General features: G+C 41.4%; 1 protein-coding gene across 2 annotated transcripts in view; it reads left to right on the top strand.

The window, feature by feature from the left end:
* DNAH11 (dynein axonemal heavy chain 11) overlaps positions 1–21,527 on the top strand; it is a 367,119-nt gene that overhangs the window by 205,087 nt on the left and 140,505 nt on the right. The window contains exons 47-54 of one of the 2 annotated variants that reach the window (XM_058724852.1): positions 1,400–1,565; positions 2,229–2,331; positions 4,026–4,265; positions 5,666–5,827; positions 6,099–6,292; positions 11,267–11,429; positions 12,940–13,063; positions 13,514–13,656. In XM_058724852.1, coding sequence (XP_058580835.1) covers positions 1,400–1,565; positions 2,229–2,331; positions 4,026–4,265; positions 5,666–5,827; positions 6,099–6,292; positions 11,267–11,429; positions 12,940–13,063; positions 13,514–13,656 — 1,295 coding nt within the window. The remainder of the gene's footprint in view (positions 1–1,399; positions 1,566–2,228; positions 2,332–4,025; positions 4,266–5,665; positions 5,828–6,098; positions 6,293–11,266; positions 11,430–12,939; positions 13,064–13,513; positions 13,657–21,527) is intronic. The other variant, XM_058724850.1, reaches the window with a different exon arrangement.

Raw genomic sequence — 21,527 nt, 5'->3', positions numbered from 1 at the left:
ATTCATTGAATCTCTACGTTGATGCGCAGGGATGTGGTAGAAGATAGAGAAATGGCTGGAGAAGAGGGTTGGAGTTACATTGTTGATGAAACACTTGGTGTCAATTTTCCAAGATGGGGGGGCAGGCAGTGGGGATTTCTGGAACATGGGACTTTTAGTCCCAGGCCATGTAGAATGGTTAGCCACTGTAACTGTACAAAGAGCTGAGACGCAAGCTGAAGACCATGTATTTCATTGGGTGGAAAATGGGGAGCAAGGAACTGACAAGCTGCAGGCTATACTTGAGATATCTGAGGTGGGGAGACCAGTCCCCCTGGGTAGTGTACCAGCTCTGTGTAATGTTGCTCTGGACTAACATTGTGGAGCGAGTGATGAAAAGGAAGAGACCAGAGGTACCATTTATAGGCTGTGGCCAGGCACGTCTGGGACCAGGAGAGAAAGATTATATTGAAGCTTTGCATCTGGCTGACTGAGAGGGTGTTAATCACACAAACAGGAGCACAGAAGGGAAAAAGGAAGAGGTGTGTTGTGAGTGAGGAAGAGGCTTGTTTGGCGTTGGCCAAACAATCAGGTACCAGTGGCTGATAGGAAGCAAGCATTTGGGAATGCAGTTCCCCTGCTTGGAAGAGAGCTTTGTTAATTTTTCATCATATACTTGTTTGTTCTTTCATTTATTTAGTCATTTGTTCATTTAACAAATGACTTGGGATTGTCATCAGGAATACAGTAATGACCACGATGTAGTTTCCTGTCCTCGAGCTGTTTATTGTTCATTTGGAGAGTCAGCAACTATTAGATACTACATCTTACACGGTCTATTCAGGGTTTTCTATCCTCATAATTTTTCTCAAATCCATGCAAAGTCATTTAGGCCCGTGAAGAAATGTAGGCTGATGTGTGCACAAGATAGAGTCTTCGTACAGGATTCCCTTGTACTTCTGCACGTGGGTAACCCAGGAAGAGAAGCATGGGGGACTCTCTTGAGCTGTCCCTAGAAGCTCCTGCAAGAGTGATTGAGAAAGACAAAGACTGAGGAAGTAGGCCATGGCTGGACTGACAGTGGGCCATGTGTTAGAGTGGGTTCCTGGAGGAAAGTACACAGACCAATGATGGTGTTGCTTCAGCTTGATGGCCAGTGTGGTATCATGTCACAGATGTTGAGTCCTCAGGGAAGGAGAGGTGAGGTGACCTCTGGCAGTAGGAGGGTGGTTGACCAAAACGCATGACACAGAGGAGATGAACAGAGAGTCATCACTGATATTAACCTGCAGAGAGGTGATACTTGGAGACTTAGAGTGGATGAAATGGACAGAAGATGAGGAAAAATTAGAAAAAAGGGATTAAGGACAGAAAGTTAAATTTTATCCAATTGGTGGGCAGAATGATACATTTGTTTCAGGAATTCTTGAGAAACCTCTAGAGAAAAAAGCTGGTCGTATCTATGGGCCAGGAGGAAACAAAAAACTGGTTTATTTCATTGATGATATGAATATGCCCGAAGTGGACTTATATGGCACAGTGCAGCCCCACACTCTGATTCGACAGCACATTGATTACGGACACTGGTAAGCGAGTCTCTGTGCTTTATTCTTTATTGAAATCCAATTATTATTTTGCATGAACATTGAAGGATAAAATTACCCTGATTTGCTCCTCCTTCCGAGGAGCATTTTCTCTGTTAACTTTTAAGTGTCATTTTACGTTCCCTTTTCATTGTCATAAGTGAGGTAAGGTTCCTTTTGTATCTTTGGAAGAATTGGATAAAAAAGTGACGTGCCTGTTTTGTGCATTACTGTCTAGTTGAAGTATTAAACTCTCGAATACACGAAATTACTTAGATGCTTGACCTTACTCTGTGGGCTGTAACTGTTTGGTAACGTCTGGGTATTGCAGTATGCCCATCCCTGCCGTTAACTAGCAGAAGATCCCCCAGCCTAGCTGTGGTTATTTCTAACCAGAAGTAGCGTCATGTGAGAATCAATAAGCATTAATAGTGTGTATTGATTTAGCTCCTTATGCCGATTCTGGCATCAAAGGAGCTATGTAGCCTTCTGTTTTCTGAGCTTTAATTTTTGTGTCCCTGAGATGAGACGAACACCTCCAACATCACAGAGCGCTTGTAAAGATCAAAGGAGACACTTTGTGATGAAGTCCTTCATAAACTGGGGGATTTTGTTGTGTTGTCATCTTTGGTTTTTGGATTTAAGGTTCTTTTTTCTATCTTTCAGGTATGATAGACAGAAGGTGATGCTTAAAGAAATCCACAACTGTCAGTACATTGCCTGCATGAATCTAATGGTGGGCAGTTTCATAATCAATCCTAGACTACAGGTAAGGTATAGAGTACTGCTCCCTCCCCAATGGGCCCTAAATAAAATACCCAAACATTATAGATTGTGATTCTTGGTGCTGTGGATAGAAACGAGGGCTCCTACTGGACATTTGGCTAATAAGCATGTAAGCTATTTTTTTAATAGACTATTTTTTAAATATTTATTTATTTATTTATTTATTTATTGAGAGAGAAGAGAGCACATGTGAGCAAGTGGGGGAGGAGCAGAGAGAGAGGGAGAGAATCCCAAGCAGGCTCTGTGCTGCCAGTGAGAGCCCAGTGCAGGGCTCAGTATCAAGAACTGTGAGATCATGACCAGCCAAAGTCAAGAGTCGGACGTTCAACTGACTGAGCCACCCGGGCATCCCATGTAATAGAGTATTTTTAGGAGCAGGTACAAGTTTAGAAAGGGAGGAGTTTTAGTTAAAAGTATTGAGAGTTTCCATGTACTCTCTCACACTCCTTCCACCTCATTTTACCCTATTATAAAATTTTATGTTACTGTGCTGCATTTGGTACAGTTGATGAACCAATATCCATTATTACTAACCAAAGTCACAAATTTACATTTGAGTTCATTCTTTGTGTTGTGTATTCTGTGGGTTTTGGCAAATGTATAATGTCAGGTATCCACTATGAAAATACCATACAGAAGAGTTTCACTGTGGTGAAAATCCCCTGCGCTCTACCTATTTTCCTCCATCCACCCTCCCTCCTGAATCCCTGGCGATCATTTAATCAGTTTACTGTCTCCATAGCTTTACCTTTTTCAGAATGTCACATAGTTGAAATCCCATAGTATGTAGCCTTTTGAGATTGGCTTCTTTCACTTCATTTAAATATGCAGTTAAGGTTTCCCCATGTCTTTTCCTGGCTTGATACCTCATTTTTTTTTTTTTTATCACTACTTCATATTCATTGTATAGGTACATCAGTTTGTTGATCCATTCACCTATTGAAAGATGCCTTGGTTGTTCCCACATTTGGGAATTATGAATAAAGCTGATACAAATAAATATTGATGTGCATGTTTTGTGTGTGCATATAAGCTTGTAGTAACAACAACCCCCACCAACTATAACATATGTTAAACAAGAGCATACAGCACCAAGTGTTGCTTGTTCCCTTATCTGGAATCAGCTGGTGGTTGGCTGGGTGGCTCTCATGATCTTGGATGGGGTCATCGATGTGTCCAGGAGTTGACTATCAGCAAATCTGTGGTGGCTTTGACTAAAGTGGTAGGGACCATGTGGCTCTTCTTCATGGACCTCTCATCCATCAGTAGGCTTGTACAATTCATGGCAAAGGTAGAGCCTTAATAGAGCAAGTGGATGGGTACCTGGCCGGCTCAGTCCATGGAACCGGTGGCTCTGGATCTCAGGGTTGTAAGTTCGAGCCCCATGTTGGGTATAGAGATTACTTAAAAATAAGATCTTAAAAAAAAAAAAAAAACCAAGTGGAAGCATACAGGCTTCTGACAGTGACTGGCACACTGCCACCTACACCTCACTCTGTTGGCTCAATCAAGTCTTATGGCTAGGCCCAGAATCAGAGAGGAGGGCACCACAGTTATGTAGCAATGGGTACAGGGAGGGATTTAAAAAATAATAGTTGGGCCTTTTTTTTTTCTTGCACAATCTCCTGGTACCATTATAATCCTAATAATATGCAACTCTTATATTTTGTTTTTCAGAGACATTTCACTGTGTTTGCATTCAACTTTCCCTCCTTGGACGCACTACACACTATCTATAGCCAAATTCTTAACTTCCATTTCCAGCAGCAAGCATTTGGTCCCTCAGTTCTCAGGAGTGGCCCCTCTTTGATACAGGCAACAATCGCATTTCATCAGATGATGACACAAAACTTTTTACCCACAGCTGTTAAATTCCATTACCTGTTTAATCTGCGAGACCTATCAAACATCTTCCAGGTACCTTGACAGCCCTGGGTTATGCATCTTGGGTGGAGGAATGATTATAGTAATATTAATGGTGTTCATTTCTGGAACTTAATTTAAGAGAATGCTGTATACTTTTGTGGGTGTATTCTTTGATTTTTAAACCATAAACTTCTCTCTGAAGTATGGATGGCAGGTTTATTCCCATTTTATCAATGGGACTAGTGGTTTCTCTAGGTTGTGTAGCGACTTAGGTCCATGTATTCCATATAAATATTTGAGTGCCTCATTTTGTGCCAAATGAGGGGGATCGTTTGTTATTTGCTTATATTTATGCAGTGTGATTCTTAAATATCCATCAAAAGCAGCTTGAATTTCTTACACTGCTTAATTATTTTGATTTGACCTTGACACTTACTTTGCTTACCTGGCACAAGGACAGCATTTATGTGTTTGGTTTAGAAAGGAAATTTCAAAGAGGGGATTGAAACATGGAGTTAAAAAAAAAGTTAACTGGTATGATCTACCTTATACAGTAAAAGTGGTTGGAGGGTTATTTATGGCCTGTCATTCCGCAACTGCCTCACAACCGTAACACCACATCAGGCGCCAGCTTCCTGAGGACATGGGCCACTCATTCTCATGGCCGTCGTTCTAGCACCTGCTGGAAAGACTGTGCTCAGTACGGTGTGGTTTAAAAGTGATTTTTAATCTTAGGGTAAAAAGGGGAAGAAAGGCCATAGGTGACATGGGATGAGAGGCCTGGTCACTGCTTATGTTCGGGCTCTCAAGTACACCTGACTTCACCAAATGTTGGTTTAGCGCTTGCAACTACTTGTCGACAACTCGCTGTGTTCTCTCCTAAGTCTAGAGCCAACCGACTCTCTCGCAAAGATGTGGCTTTGTGTGAATCCAAGATAGTGGAGGGCAGTGTTGAAGCAGGGCGGGACGCAAAACGTTTTGGTGCTGATTCCGCATCTACCCACAAAGTGTTGATTTGGGGCAATTTACTTTTGGTGTCGTTTTCTTCATCTGCAAAATGGAAGGGTTAGATGAACTGATATCAGACGGTATTAGAATTTAAAAAATTTGATCCTGTGACATTCATGGTAGCTGTTTGTAAAACAGTTTGGGGAAACTTGATCTGTTGAAAGACTTAATAGACGCGAGTCCTCTAAAGAGGTGTTTATTTCCGGGGCTGGCTTTTGAAATACAATCTTAGCTACGTTCCAAAACTGGGTATAATGCTAGTAAATTTTTAAGATATTACTTACCAGAGAGTAAAACTACCACTATAGTAATTCTACTGACAATATTTCTTTTGAAGTAATAAATTACTAAATTTAGTATACAGTTAAAATGGTAAAGGAAAATACTATCTTGGAGTGTTATCAGTTACTGAGTTTTTAATTTTTCCCATTCTTTCTTTGTAGGGGATTTTACTTGCTTCTCCTGAATGCTTAAAATTTCCAAATGATTTAATACGCCTGTGGCTTCACGAATCTTCACGTGTTTATGGAGACAAACTGGTAGACCCAAAGGATTGTGATTTGTTTCAGAAAAAAATGCTGGAAACTGCTTATAAACACTTTGAAGTAAGTGTGTGGAATGTCAGAGGTGTCCATCCACTCTGGCACTAACTGGTGTCAGGGCAGAGTTAGATACACATGTGAATGAATTGTGCACATACTTACCTTGCTTGGAACCATTGTGATTCCGGAATGTACACCGTCTGTACTTGGGAACATCCCACCTACCTGCTCATGGACTGACCTGCATGCTCTTCCCTTGACGGGCCCCTGCGCGTCCAGATGAATCATTCTGGATGGCTGCTGTGACTATCCTTGTCTTTTCCTCCTCCTGCAGGGTGCAAATGGTCATGCGCTGCTTCAACAGCCCCTCATCTATTGCCACTTTGCACACGGTGGGCAAGATCCACGTTACCTGCCAGTGAAGGACTGGGAGGTGCTGAGGACAGTTCTTACAGAAGCCTTAGACAGCCACAATGAGCTGAATGCTGTCATGAACCTGGTTCTGTTTGAAGATGCCATGCAGCATGTGTGAGTTGACAAGTCCTGATGGTTTTTCACAATGTAAAAATGGCTGGGTCACCACAATCGTTGTTTGACTGTAGATCATACTCAGTACTCTGAGCTGGTAGTTCTTATCTCTCATTTGCCATCCAGTATAAAACTGTAAGTGTCTCTCTAAGTTAGGTCACCATCTTTTTTTTATTTTTCCCAGAGAACTTTTATTTTTTTTTTCATTTTTGTTTTTTTATCTACATCCAAGTTAGCATATAGCGCGACAATGATTTCGGCAGTAGATTCCTTAATGCCCTTTACCCATTTAGCCCATCCGCCCTCCCACAAGCCCTCCAGTAACCCTCTGTTTGTTCTCCATATTTAAGAGTTTCTTATGTTTTCTCCCCTCCCTGTTTTTATATTATTTTTGCTTCCCTTCCCTTGTGTCCATCTGTTCTGTGTCTTAAAGTCCTCATATGAGTGAAGTCCTATGATATTTGTCTTTCTCAAACTAATGTCATTTAGCATAATAACCTCTAGTTCCATCCACATAGTTGCAAATGCCAAGATTTCATTCTTTTTGATTGCCAAGTAATACTACATTGTGTGTGTATGTATGTATGTGTATACATATACACATGTGTATGTGTATATATACATGCACATATATGTATGTATATATACATGCATATATGTGCATATACGTATACATATGTACATATATGTATACATATATGTGCATGTATATATACATATATGTATGTGTATATATTATAACATGTAGTACTCCATTTGTGTGTGTGTGTGTGTATGTATGTATGTATACATACATATATATACATACATACACACACACACCATCTTCTTTATCCATTCATCCTTCGATGGAACTTTGGGCTCTTTCCATACTTTGGCTATTGTCGAAAGTGCTGCTATAAACATTGGGGTGCATGTGCCCCATCAAAACAGCACACCTGTATCCCTTGGATAAATACCTAGTAGTGCAATAGCTGGGTCATAGGGTAGTTCTATGTTGAATTTTTTGAGGAACCTCCATAGTGTTTTCCAGAGTGGCTGCACCAGTTTGCATTCCCACCAGCAGTGCAAAAGAGATCTTCTTTCTTCACATCCTTGCCAACATCTTTCGTTGCCTGAGTTGTTAATTTTAGCCATTCTGACAGGTGTGAGGTGGTATCTCATGGTGGTTTTCATTTATATTTCCCTGATGATGAGTGATGTTGAGCATTTTTTCATGTGTCAGGTGGCCATCTGGATGTCTTCTTTGGAGAAGTGTCTATTCATGTCTTTTGCCCATTTCTTCACTGGATTATTTGTTTTTTCGGTGTTGAGTTTGGTAAGTTCTTTATAGATTCTGGATACTAACCCTTTATCTGATATGTCATTTGCAAATATCCTCTCCCATTCTATCAATTGCCTTTTAGTTTTATTGATTGTTTCCTTTGCTGTGCAGAAGCTTTTTATTTTGTTAGGTCCCAATCGTTCATTTTTGCTTTGGCTTCCCTTTCCTCTGGAGACATGTTGAGTAAGAAGTTGCTGCGGCCAAGGTCAAAGAGGTTTTTGCCTATGGATTTTGATGCCTTCCTGTCTTGGGTTTAGGTCTTTCATTCATTTTGAGTTTATTTCTGCATATGGTGTAAGAAAGTGTTCCAGGTTCATTTTTATGCATGTCGCTGTCCAGTTTTCCCAGCACCGTTTGCTGAAGAGACTGTCTTTATTCCATTGGATATTCTTTCCTGCTTTGTCAAAGATTAGTTAGCCATATGTTTGTGGGTCCATTTCTTCTGGGTTCTCTATTCTGTTCCATTGATCTGAGCATCTGTTTTTGTGCCAGTACCATAGTGTCTCGATGATTACAGCTTCGGAATGCATCTTCAAGTCCAAGGTCACATCTTAGTAATGTCATATGTCAGTATACTGTTTTCTGATGTGTGGTCACAGCCATAATTTCATTTCACTGCAGCCCTGTTAGGTAAGAAAACTAAGAAAGAGGAAGGCATGGGAGATGTTCAAAGCTGTAAGGTTCTTAAGGGGCAGAAACAGGATGAAGTGAAACTGCTGGTCATTGGTAAATCCTGTTTATGGAGTGCCTCCCGAGTGCTAAACAGGAACAGTGTCAGGCTTTTCACTACTTTTGTGCAAATTAGAAAAGGAAAGGGGCATGTTTGCTTGGTAGAAAATTAGATGCCCCTGTTCCGGTGTAGAGTTTGGCTGACAAGGCTCTCTCTAACCTCCTAGACTGGGTTTTTTGGGCAGTGCACAGATCATGCAACCATCCATAGCTCCCTTGCTGTCAGACAGGGTTGTAAGGCACTAGCGATACAGCAGCAAACAAGATAGTCTAGTCCTTACTCTAGTTGGGCTTATATTTTAGTGATGCTGAAAGACACTTATAAGGATATGAACAAATAAGCGAGAAAAATGTTGGAAAGTGGTATGTCATGCTAGGAAATATATCGATTCCAAGTACTAAGTATGCACATTCCCAAAAAGGGTCTGGGTAACTCTGTGAGGAGGTGATATTTAAAGTGAGATCAAATTGTAAGCAGGAGCTAAGCATAGAAAGATTTGAAGGAAGAACATTCTAGGGAAGGGCATATTTCATGTGACCCCAGGGTTGAAGGCTCAAAAACAGAAAAGGGGTCATCATGGCTGCAGCATGGAGAAAAAGTGGAGAGAGCAGTGTGTGACACGGAAGGAGAAGCAGCAGTGGGTCTTATTGGTGCCAGTTTTTTCCTTGTTACCAGAGGAAGGAGTTCCAATTTTATTCTACGTGCAGTGAGAAGCTTTTCAACAGATTTGAGCACAGGAATGACAGTATTTGTGGAATAGTCTCAGCAGCTTGCCATTGCTGCTGCTGTGTAGGAAGCAGGGTACGTCTTTACGTCCATTATTGTTCTCCTGGTCACCATCATTGGTCACTGCTGTATTCGTTTGCTAGCATTGCTGTCACAAAATGCCACACATGGATGGTTTAGATTAACAGACATTTATCGCCTCACAGTGGAGGCCAAAAGTCTGAAATTGAGGTGACAGAGAGCCATGTTCCTTCTGAAGGTGTTATGAAGGAATCTGTTCCAGAATTCCCTCCTAGCTTCTGGTAGTTCCTTGGCTTATAGCAGCTTAACTCCAATCCGCACATGGTATTCTTCCTCTGTGCATGTCTCCTTCCAAATTTCTCCTTTTTATAAGGACACTGGTTGGATTGCATAAAGGGCCCACCTTACTACGTAATGTAACCAATTTCTTCCTCAGTGACCCTATTTCAAAATAAGCTTACATTCTGAGGTACTAGGGGTTAGGACTTTACAATATAAATCTGAGGGGATACCTTTCAGTAGATAACACTGGCTTTTCCAAAGTTAAAGATTCCAACAATCTTTCTGGCAAAGATTAAAATAATGAAATCATGGTTAAAAATAAGTCAAGAAGGAAGGAAGTATGGGAAGAAGGATTTAGGAACACACACACACACACACACACACACACACACACACACACACACACATGAAAGGTGGAGAATCCATTTTTTAGAAGTTGCTCTTGAAAATGTTTATAGCCCAAGTGCTCAAGAAAAACTTTGGAGACCTCCCCATCATGAGTTATTATAAGCATGTTAAGTATTGATAGTTTCATCGATCCCTTTGTGGTTGCAATCCTCTGGTTATGCCATGGTTTCAGTTAGAATTTGACCATGGTGCTAATTGAAGTATAAGTAACACTGTTTCTGCTTCAGCTGGGAGACACTGTGTATGTACGTTATGGGGCAGGTGAAAGAGATCTCCTGCTGCTGCTGGAGGAGAGACTCTTGTCACAAAATCCTTCAACCTGGGCTCCTCAGTGGCTTAAAAAGGAAGACTGTTTCTTTGATCGGGGAGTATGCTGAGTGACTCAGGGTGAGAGATGACTTCACAGCACGTCCTGGAGGGCTTGTAGAAAGGAACTTTGCTTAAGAACCTGGTGAGGTACAAACCTCGAAGCAAATGTTAAAATGAAAGGGAAACTGCTTTGTAACTTCGGGCTTGACCTGCATTAGAGTAGTTTTTCGGCTTTCCAGAGGTGATTTTGTTGTGTGGTCATGTAAGGTAAAACCCACTGGAAGGGCTAAGCTTGTAAAATTAACCTGTCTTTTTAGTTACTGAAGGCTTTCAGTGGAGAGGTGCCAGTCCCAGCATAAGTGATCCCAGCTTTGTTTTATCTGGAAGTGCTTTTGTGAAAACCATTTAGGTGGATCATTGAAGGCTGGAAGTTACATTCAACCTAGAACTGACGTGATGCTGTCTGATTTTTTGCATGTGGGTGTCTGTATGCTTATATTTTGGGATTTTGCTGTTCTTAGTATTCATAACATAATTATGACATATTTCTTCAAGATGATGTTAAAGCTAGCTTATTCGTAACTGTAAAATGTGGGGATGATATCAGTAGCTTAGTCCTTCAGAATCTCCTCAATAATACAGAGCAAGGGACTAGTTGGACTTGCTGGAGATATAATTCAGTGGTTCTGAAAGATTTCACTAAATTTTCTAGAGTGCCCAAGGACAGACAGAGCTTTAGTGCAAAGGAAGTAAGAATCGTAGAGACAGGTGTTTAATCTGTGTGAAGTCAGTCACATGTGAGATATTTGTTGATCGAAACAAATCCATTCTTTCCAAAGTAATTTCACATCGGAAGTTTCTGGCACAAGTTGCTGGACTTGGATGCTGGTGAAGTTGGGGTCTTTCTTGCTAATCGTAAAAACTTGGCACTTGACAAAAAGGCCTTGTGTATGGACAGGAAGAAAGCGGTGAGTCCAAGATGTGGTTAGCAGGACAGTTTGTTAGGCCTCCAGTGTGAGGGCACAGGGAGGGAGCATCCTTGATGTGGAAGCAGATGAGAGAGGACTTAAGGTTTAAAATAAAAATTCAGGTTCAGTGTGTAGAAACATTTCTAAAAAGTAAAGCAGACCTAGTCCCTAAGCTCGTCAGCCTTGAGTGTGCCTTCTCTCTCCAGGTGCCGCATCAGCCGAATCCTTCGCACCCCTCAGGGTCACGCGCTCTTGATCGGAGTGGGCGGCACTGGCAAGAAGAGCTTGTCCCGCCTGGCAGCTTACGTTTGCAGCCTTGAGGTCTTCCAGGTCACTGTGACCCAAGGCTTCGGAATCCAAGAACTCCGGGTGAGTGAGGGTGGCAGGTGGTCCCTCTGCCCTCCTGCCTGGTCGATAAAGCAGGAGCTGGTAGCGTGCCTGTGTCAGCTCTGACTCCCCGATTTGGCCAACGCTTCCCCTGCCAAGAGGGGGAAAGTTTCTGCTGATTTAGGTACCTTTGTCTCTTCATGGTAAATTTAGTAATAGTAAAATTCTATAAATGCTTATAGATATATAACCCTATAAGCCTATAGACCTGACTCAGAAAATACTGTATTAAATACTTGCGTATAGGGGCTTCTGGGTGCCTCAGTCAGTTCATCATCCGACTCTTGATTTAGCTCAGATCATGACCTCACGGTCATGGGATCAAGCCCCACATCGGGCCCTGTGCTGACAGCACGGAGGGTACTTGGGATTCTCTCTCTCTCCCTCTCTCTCTCTCTGCCTCTACCTCTCTCTCAAAATAAATAAATAAACATTTTTAATTAAAAAAGTACTTATAACCAACATGGTTTTTCCTTTGTATTGACCACACTTGCTGTTCAACACTTTTAGTATTCCTATATAATGAAAGGGCAGACAAAGGTACTGCCTTCACAAATGCAAGTAGATTTCTTCCATTTTGAATGAATCATGAAAATGATTCATTGACAGGAATACGTGTGCTTTTTAAAAATTGGTTTTTTAACTTGGTGTGATGAGCACTGGGCATTGTAAGTAAGCAATGAACCCCTGAATTCTGTTCCTGAAACCAATATGCACCGTATCTTGGCCAACTAAAATTTAAATTAAAAAAAAATTGGCTTTGGAGTGCCTGGATGGCTCAGTCAGTTGATCATCTGATTTAAGCTCAGGTCATGATCTCATGGTCCGTGAGTTCAAGCCCCATGTCGAGCCCTGTGCTGACCTCGGATTCTGTCTCTCCCTCTCTCTCTCTGCCCGTTCCCCACTCGCACACGCTGTCTCTCAAAAATAAACAAACATTAATTTTTTTTTAATTTGGGTCTTTAATCAGAACTGTACTTACAAAGTAATATTCAAGGTTTGTGGAAAGTGATGTGTGGGTGAATTGTGGGCATTTTCACCCAAAAAGGGAAAATAAATCACATGCTTTCAATATTTCTAAGCAAAACGAAGTACATAACCAAATAAAAACTGTTTTCCCTGAAACAGTCAGTTGTTGAAATGAGCAGATTTTTCCTTTTACCATGTTGCTTGGCAAAGGCATCGCCAAATTCATTTTCGGACTAGTAGGAGGGAGTTATCCGTCAGCCACTGATTTTCATCCCTATGTTCCATTAAGCCCCAGACATGGCACTCATCATTGTATTGCCAGAGATGGAGGTGATGTCATGCTGTTGACCCCCATGTGGGGTCTCCGAGAGGAAAGAACATGTAGGTAGATAAGGGGAAAGTTAAACATGCCTCTTTCTCGCCGTTGTTACACAGTGCTTCCCAGCCCACACAAACATAGCACCATCGCAACATCACATCAGCATCGCAACAACGCATGAGTGATGGCCTCCTTTCCTTACAGGTAGATCTTGCCAATTTGTACATCAGAACTGGAGCCAAGAACATGCCCACTGTGTTCCTGCTGACAGATGCCCAGGTTCTAGATGAGAGCTTTCTCGTGCTGATTAATGACTTGCTGGCATCAGGTGATTAAATCAACACATTCCTTGAAAGATCTTCCCCCATGACAAATTATCTGTAGTTGCAGTGAACTTTAAAGAAAGATAATTTGTCTTTGAGGTATTTGCTGGGACAGTCTTTGGGGAGAAAGCCGTAAACCTAACTAATTTGACGTGTATTGCTTTCTTAGTCTGCTTACAGTTGTAAGGTGCTTGGAGGAGCCTTGAGGAAAGTAGTAAATGTTATTCCTACACGTACGCGCTCAGTGGGTGTGTCCATCACAGCTTGTTCCCCGTGTGCCATGTGGCCTGTAAATACAAAAAAGAAAAAAAAAATTGAATTGCATTTCTGATTTCCAACTCTTTATCATTTAAACTGAACTTTGTATTATAAAGCAATCCAAGCATTAAAAAGTCTTATCTAAAATTGAAATTGTGACTGCCTTTCAGTAACTCTACTCACTCCGTTGGGGGCAGGAGAAATTCCGGATCTGTTCAGCGATGAAGATGTAGACAACATAATTTCTGGAGTTCGTAATGAAGTTCGTGGTCTAGGCATGGTGGACTCCAGAGAAAATTGCTGGAAATTCTTTCTGTCCAGGGTGCAGCTACAGCTCAAGGTAAGAAACACTTGCTTCCATGCATAATGTTTAAAACCTGCCATTGGAACTCTGACATGGTTCGCCTTCGCGGTGCATACCGTGAGTTTGAATTTCATCCATTCGGTTTGAAAGGATGTTTGCATTTTTACATGCCCGTGTCTGGAGTATACCTTCCGAAGGTTTCCCTTATGCTGAGCATCTATAAAGCATTGCACCAAGCAGACTGTGTGCTGCTCGACTGAACTGGACGTGGTCTTTGTCCTTGAGGAGCTGACACTGCTCAAGGAGACAAGAGCCCTTACAAATAACTCTAGTACAGGACTGATGTGCGTATCACCGTGAGTTACAGGCAAGCACAGCATCGTTCCCTGCAGTGGGCCCTCCTGGAGGAAGTGACATGCCATGCCTCAGGCATGGATTGGAATCTATGGGGAAGTGCTGGGTGGGGAGGATCCTTCAGGGAGAGGACATAACAATTTATGTAAGTGTAGGGTTGGACTGTCCTGTAGACCTTTGGAGAAACCCAAGATTGCCCTGAATAACCGGAACACAGGGTTTGTTTTAGGGGAAGAAGGTGGATCGGGCTGGGAAGTAAGTTAGGATGAGGTAAAGGGTTGTAAATCAGGAAGGCAGCCGTGGGAGACGTTAGGATTAAGGAACTGAATTACGTCAGTACTTCAAGGCAAGCAGTTCAGGTGTATTAACCAGACGATCTGAGTGTCAATGGAGTTTCTTCCCTCCAGACTGCTCTGTGCTTCAGTATTGCTCATAGGGATATAATATAACCAAATACTAGCCTCAGGAAAGATCAGGTATTCTAAGAAATACCTCCAAATTCATGGCAGGAAGCCAATTTAAGGAAAATTCAGGCTTCCTGGTATAGACATGTTTAGTAACCTAGCCACTTACCACTTTGCTGTTACTTCTAGGATGCCAGGCCTGTCGGGCAAGTAACAGGCTCCAGGATTCAGTAGTGCCTGGAAACCACAAGGAAAGGGGGTGGGGAGTGTGGCAGCCATGAATGTACCTCCCCTTGGAGAGATTGTAAGGTTCTCTTCTGCCCTGCTCTTTTAAATCCCACATTAATCTTACTGAGCAATGGTGGGCTGACGTTAGATCAGAATTTACAGTTCACTTGCCCAAAGCGTTTTCTCCCCATCAAGACGTTACTAAGAATATTTTTGCTAGGTCATAACAAGGCGAGAGATTTCTCCCTGTTCCGTGGTGGTACATTTGGATCACATTTTCTTGATGAAATGGAAAAACAAGTACAATAATAGAATTTGAGATGGTAATGTTATAAATCATTATCAAAGTCTGTTCTTAGAGCAACAAAATCAGCATTACCTAGAAACTTTCTATAAATGCAAGTTTGGGTGCTTGGGTGGTTCAGTCTGTTGTGCCTCCAACTCGATTTTGGCTCAGGTCATGATCCCAGAATCCTGGGATTGAGCCCCATGTCGGGCTCTACGCTGGCAGCATGGAGCCTGCTTGGGATTCTGTCTTTATCTCTCTCTCTGTCTGCCCACTTCATACGTCATGGGACACCTGAGTGGCTCAGTCATTTGAGCATCTGACTCTTGATTTCGGCTGAGGTCATGATCCCAGGGTCATGGGATCAAGCCCCGCATCTGGCTCCGCACTGAAAATGGAGCCTGCTTAGGATTCTCTCTGTTCCCCTGCCATTCCCAGTTTGTGTGTTCTCTCTTTATCAATCTCTCTCTCAAAAAAAAAAAAAAAAAAAGACCAAGTTCTCCAGTTCCACCCCAGATCTCTTGAATCAGAAACTCTGCATGGGATCCACAATGTATGTTTTAATAATCCCTCTGGGTACTGCTGAGGCATACTGAAATTTTGAGAGCCATTGTTAAAAATAATGCTAAAGTGAGCGTTCTTTACCTACATCTTTTATATACAACTTTGCTTTTATCCATAGGATAAATTCCTAAGAGAATTGCTAAGTTCAGTTGTTACAGCTTACAGTGTTTTGTTTTGTTTTTAGTTTATTTATATATATTGAGATAGAGGGTGAGAAAGGGGCAGAGAACGAGAGAGGGGAAGAGAATCCCAAGCAGGCCCTGTGCTGTCAGTGCAGAGTCTGACACGGGGCTCGAATTCATGAACTGTGAGATCATGACCTGAGATGAAACCAAGAGATGGATGCTTAACCAAATGAGCCACCCAGGTGCCCCATTACTTATGGCTTATAGTGGTTTTATTTTTATTTTTTATTTTTTTATTTTTTTTAACGTTTATTTATTTTTGAGACAAAGAGAGACAGAGCATGAACGGGGGAGGGGCAGAGAGAGAGGGAGACACAGAATCGGAAGCAGGCTCCAGGCTCTGAGCCATCGGCCTAAAGCCCGACGCGGGGCTCGAACTCACGGACCGCGAGATCGTGACCTGAGTTGAAGTCGGACGCTTAACTGACTGAGCCACCCAGGCGCCCCAAATGGTTTTAAAACACACCTGCCAGTTCTTTGATGTGCTTTTTACACACACAGGTAGCATCTAATTCCTTTCTTCTTGAATCAGGGTAGGCTTACAAGTATGGGAATGTGGACATGCTGAGTAACTTCTGAGGCTAAGCTATAAAGGGCCCACTTTTCCATTGACTTACACGTGTTTTTTTTTTATAAGACTTCTATGTATACAAAGCAATTAGTCATATATGTATTTCATATATTTTTCCAATTCTCATTTGTCATTTAAATATACATACAGTACATGTTTGTTTATAACTTTAAAGTTTTAAGAAGTTTTTTATTAGATGAATCAGTGTTTTCCATCATGGATTTGGAGTTGATTGTGAACTTAGGGAAGTTTTTCTCTCCAAGATTATAAAACTCTTCCCTAGAAGCAGTGAGAATTCAGCTGGGCAGCAAATAAGAGAATATCCCCAAACTTAGAGACCTATGCTTTATCCTGTTTCCTTTCTGCCAACGCTTTTCCTCATGCTTCCTGCTTCGTGACCACCACATGAGTGCAGTGGGGTCTGTATTCCAGATAGGAAGACAGAGGGAGAGGGCAATGTGGGAGTTCTCTGAGAGGGAAACCAAGGCTTCCCCCCAAAGACCCTATGCTGACGTCTTAGTGGCCACAAGTGTGTCACCTGCCATTTCTACCTACCAGGGAGTCTGGGGAAGTGAATTTTTGATCTTGTCACATGGCCTTTATGGATAAAATTAGAAGTGGATTTTGGAATAACAGCAGATTCCATCATTCCAATACCTTTATGTTTTATGTTTAAAACTTTGCTATATCTAGGGGCGGGGGGGTACCTGGATGGTTCAGTTCGGTTGGGTGTCCAGCTCTTGATTTCAACTCAGGTCATGATCTCACAGTTCATGGGTTCAAACCCCATGTGGGGCTCTGCGGTGACAGCTCCAGGCCTGCTCGGGATTCTCTCTCTCCCTCTCCCTGCCCCTCCAGCACTTGAATGCATGCATGTGCTGTCCCTCAAAAGAAATAAACTGATTTTTAAAAAAAGCTTTACTACATCTAAAATACATTTATTACCATAAATGGTAAAGAGTGAGCTGAGAGGTTTCAGGTTATGTTTTTTTTCCAGAAAGATACCTTTTTCTCTTAACATCATGTATTCCTTCCTTACTGATTTAAAGTAATACAATTTAAGGTAATATCCTTATTATATGTCATATCAAGTCTATTTCTAGATCCTTTATTTTTTTTAACTTTTGTTTTTTTAATGTTTGTTTATTTTGAAAGAGAGAGAAAACAGGGGAGGGGCAGAGAGAGAGCGAGACAGAGAATTCCAAGCAGGCTCCACACTGTCCTCACAGAGCCCTATGTGGAGCTCGAACTCATGAGCTGTAAGATCATGACCTGAGCTGAAATCAAGGGTTGGATGTTTAACAGACTGAGCCACCCAGGTGCCCCTGTTCTCTTGATAAGTCTCTGTATTACTGATCCTAGCCTTGTACCGTGTAAATCATTAAGGTTTTATTACACATTTTTATATCTAATATCTCACCATTCATGTTTACCTTTTCTTTGCTCTCACATGTCTCTATGTCTGGAAAAACAACAGAATCATTTTGTCACATTCTAAACGCATTCCATTTTCATTTTGATTGTAATTGTGCTGACTGCTTATTTTATATTAGGGAGAATTAAATAGTATATAAAGTTTTTTGTAGAGGGAATATTTCTTTCACGTGGTTTTCTGATGGCATATTGTTTGTATATAAGAGAGCTATTGATTTTTAAATTTTATAACCTGCTATTTTTATAACCAGCCTCTCTGGTAGTTTCTGATAGCTGGTTGATATCACATAGCCTGCAGGTAATATTTTGTCTCTTAATATTCTGTTTATCTGCTTTTCTCCCTCATTGCATTGTTAAATTTACTGAACGTTAAATAATTATGATGGTAGTGGAAACTTTGTCTTGGTTTTTACATTAATAAGGACATTTCTCATGTTTCACTATGAAGTCTTTTGTTGGCTTTTGCTTCAGAATATATACCTTGTCAAGGAAGTATCTATTAAGTTCCTTTTCAGCATCTGCTGAGATAATTATATGGTTTTGCTCCGTGAACTTACTAACACTTGTACAGTACAGATTGATGTATCGAAGTTTTAACATTTTTACGTTTTAAATTCATCTTTCCCTTCACCTGTTTCCTTCCACTCCACTTCAGGAGGCCTTCCCAAAGCCGAGACCAGTTTTATGTTCACCTCTTTTCAGAGGCCTTTCTTCACTGTTGACCTCACCCCGAGCTAGAATTTATTTTGGTGTTAGATATGGATCACTTTTCCCCTATTGCCACAGGATTCCTACTTGAATAATCTATCCCTTTCCTACTGAAATGAATAAGAGAGTTTGTGTTTTAATGCTAAGGAAGAATAGGATGTCTCCCTCAAATACTCCTGTCCTTGTGACCTTGTCACTCCATTTGCTGCATCAAGAGGAGTAGTGATGAGCATCTTACCCTGGGGGACAAATAATATGGCATAAAAATGGGTCACCTTTTAGCTTCTTTCTCTTCATAAATACTACCCTCACATCCTTGGATTTTTAAGAGTTGTGGCTTGCCGTGTGTCAGTTTCACATGCTGTGATTCTCGCCAGCGTGTACTAACGACTCAGAATTCCCGATGAGCTGATATTTGCCTTGCTTACGTTCCTACCGGGGCGACTTGGGAAGCTAAATGTGTTACAGGGTTGGTGAGCACACCTGGAAGGTCCAGCTAAATGACGTGAAGTTGCCACCCCATTACCCATGCTCACCACCCAAAGCCAGTACCCATTTGGAGTGCAAGGGCAGCGAGAACCTGTTGGCGTGCAAAATGTGACTTCTCAATCCGCAGGGCACTTCCCATTAATGACTATCAGTTGTGAGTACTTGGATTGCCTGAAATAAGCCAATGAGTAAATGCCAAATGCTCTCTCTCCTTCATGTTTGTATATGTACATATTTTCTTGTTTATTTTTTAAAAAATGATTATTTATTTTTGAGAGACAGTTAGAAAGAGGAGGCACAGAGAGAGAGGGAGACAGAATCCCAAGTGGCCTCCGCACTGTCAGCGCAGAACCCAACATGAGGCTCTAACTCAGAAACCGCGAGATCACGAGCTGAGCAGAAGTCAGATGCTCAAACGACAGAGCCATGCAGGCGCCCCGTGTGCATCTTTTCACACATAATTCTCATCTTGCAACTAGAGTGTAGTATGCTCATCTTCTCTACCGTTGACTTTAGTCAGCCCAAGAACTTGTCTTTCTTGTCTTCCTTCTCAGCCACCTGATGCCCTAGGGAAGGGGGCACTTGACGTGTATAAGAGCCGCTCATTGTTTCCTGAGACTCTGGATACCTGTCTTGTCACGTATCTGTCTATTGAGGGATGTGTGTGTGTGTCTTTGTATACATACACTTATGTGATTTGTATTTTTAGAGAATGAGACAGTCATTTCTGATAATGTAAGAATAGGTGTTCATTGTAGAGAATTAAAAAATGCAGAACCATATGAAGAAAAAAATTGGGCTAAATTATGTTGCTTGGAGATGACTACCGAATGCCTATCGGTATATCTCCTTCCAGTTTTCTGTATGTGTATAAACACATGCAAAGTACATATTCGGAACTGATGGTTTTTTCACATCTGTCACTATTTCCTTACATTCCTTTTTGCCTTCTTTTATTAGAAGGCTCCCATAGAAAAGAAATGATTCCAAGAATTGGGCGTATGGAGTGAAATACTTCACTCAAACATACTTTATTCTAGATACCTATTTGTTTAACACCTTTATTCAAGTATATCCTTTACCAAATTTCCTAATGGTTTGTTACAGTTTTATTGATTTATAGGAATTCTTTCCATATCTGGATAATATTCAGATGTCCATAATGTTCTTACCTACTTTACATGTTGCCAGTGATTCTGCAAGTTCATCATGATCCTGCCTTTGTTTACGATGACTTCTGTTTTATGTTGTTAAAAAATGGCTAATTTTTCTTACATGATTTTGTGTGTTAAGGCTTTTTGAGAAAGCATTTCCATACTTCATAGTTGTGAAAATATTCTTCTGAATTCTATTTAAATTGACTTAAAATACTTTTTTTTTTAATTTTTTTTTTTTAACATTTATTTATTTTTGAGACAGAGACAGAGCATGAATGGGGGAGGGGCAGAGAGAGAGGGAGACACAGAATCGGAAGCAGGCTCCAGGCTCTGAGCCATCAGCCCAGAGCCTGACGTGGGGCTCGAACTCACGGACCACGAGATCATGACCTGAGCCAAAGTCAGACACTCAACCGACTGAGCCACCCAGGCGTCCCCAAATTGACTTAAAATACTTTTAATGGTAAACCCTGGACTGTCGTGTACCATACAGGTGACTTTTCTACTCTCACCCTCCCTAAATTCTGTAAACACCATTAATTATGTAATCTTTCATCACTGATTTGAAATGCTAGCTGTCCTCATATACTAAATGTTTAAACACGTGGTATTCTATTTTTCGACTCTGTTATGTTCCATGAATCTGTTCATCCCTGCTTACATCATTATCACACCGCTGGAGTACCTGAGTGGCTCAGTCGGTTAAATATCTGACTTCTGCTCAAGTCATGATCAGGTGGTTCGTGAGTTTGAGCCCCACATTGAGCTCTATGGTGACAGTTCAGAGCCTGGAGCCAGCTTCACATTCTGTGTCTCCCTCTCTCTCCTTCCCCAACTCACACTTTCTTTCTCTCTCAAAAATAAATGTTAAAAAAAAATTTTGGGGGGGCTTCGCCTGGGTGACTCAGTTGGTTAAGCGTCTGACTTCATGATCTCATGGTCCATGGGTTTGTGCCCTGCGTCGGGCTCTGTGCTGACAGCTCATAGCCTGGAGCCTGCTTCTGATTCTCTCCCTCTTCTGCTCCTCCCCCAGGAGAGTCTGCCTCTCTCTCGCTCAAAAAATAAATAAGCATTAAAAAAATTTTGTTTAATTTCTTTTAATATCACACTGCTTTGCTTATTGTAGCTTTGTGTTATATTCTGGAATCTGGTAGAGCAATATCTTCTTCCTTTTCTGCATTTACTTAGCTATTTGTACCTTCACCAGATGAACTGTGGAATCAGCTTAGCGTTTTAGAAAACCCTATGAGAACATATAGGCTAATTTGAGGGTGATGGATACATCTGCAATATTAATGTTCCCATTCGTTCACACTGTTTTTCTGTATACTTAAAAACTTATGTTTTATTCCCCAGTAGTGTGAATTGCGAATGTTGTCTTCTTAAAAATGTCCTTTGACGTTCTTACCCTTTTTTATTGCGTACGAACTTTAGACTCACTTGGTTAAGCTCCATTCACCTTGTTGGGAATTACTAGAGCTGCCTAAGTTTTGTTAATGAATGTGGGAGGAGTAAGTATCTTCATAA

The sequence above is a fragment of the Neofelis nebulosa genome, chromosome 4 (genome assembly GCF_028018385.1).
Source record: "Neofelis nebulosa isolate mNeoNeb1 chromosome 4, mNeoNeb1.pri, whole genome shotgun sequence".
Classification (NCBI taxonomy): Eukaryota; Metazoa; Chordata; class Mammalia; order Carnivora; family Felidae; genus Neofelis; species Neofelis nebulosa.
Note: the sequence above shows the minus strand (reverse complement) of the source record. Positions and strands in the feature narration are given on the sequence as shown.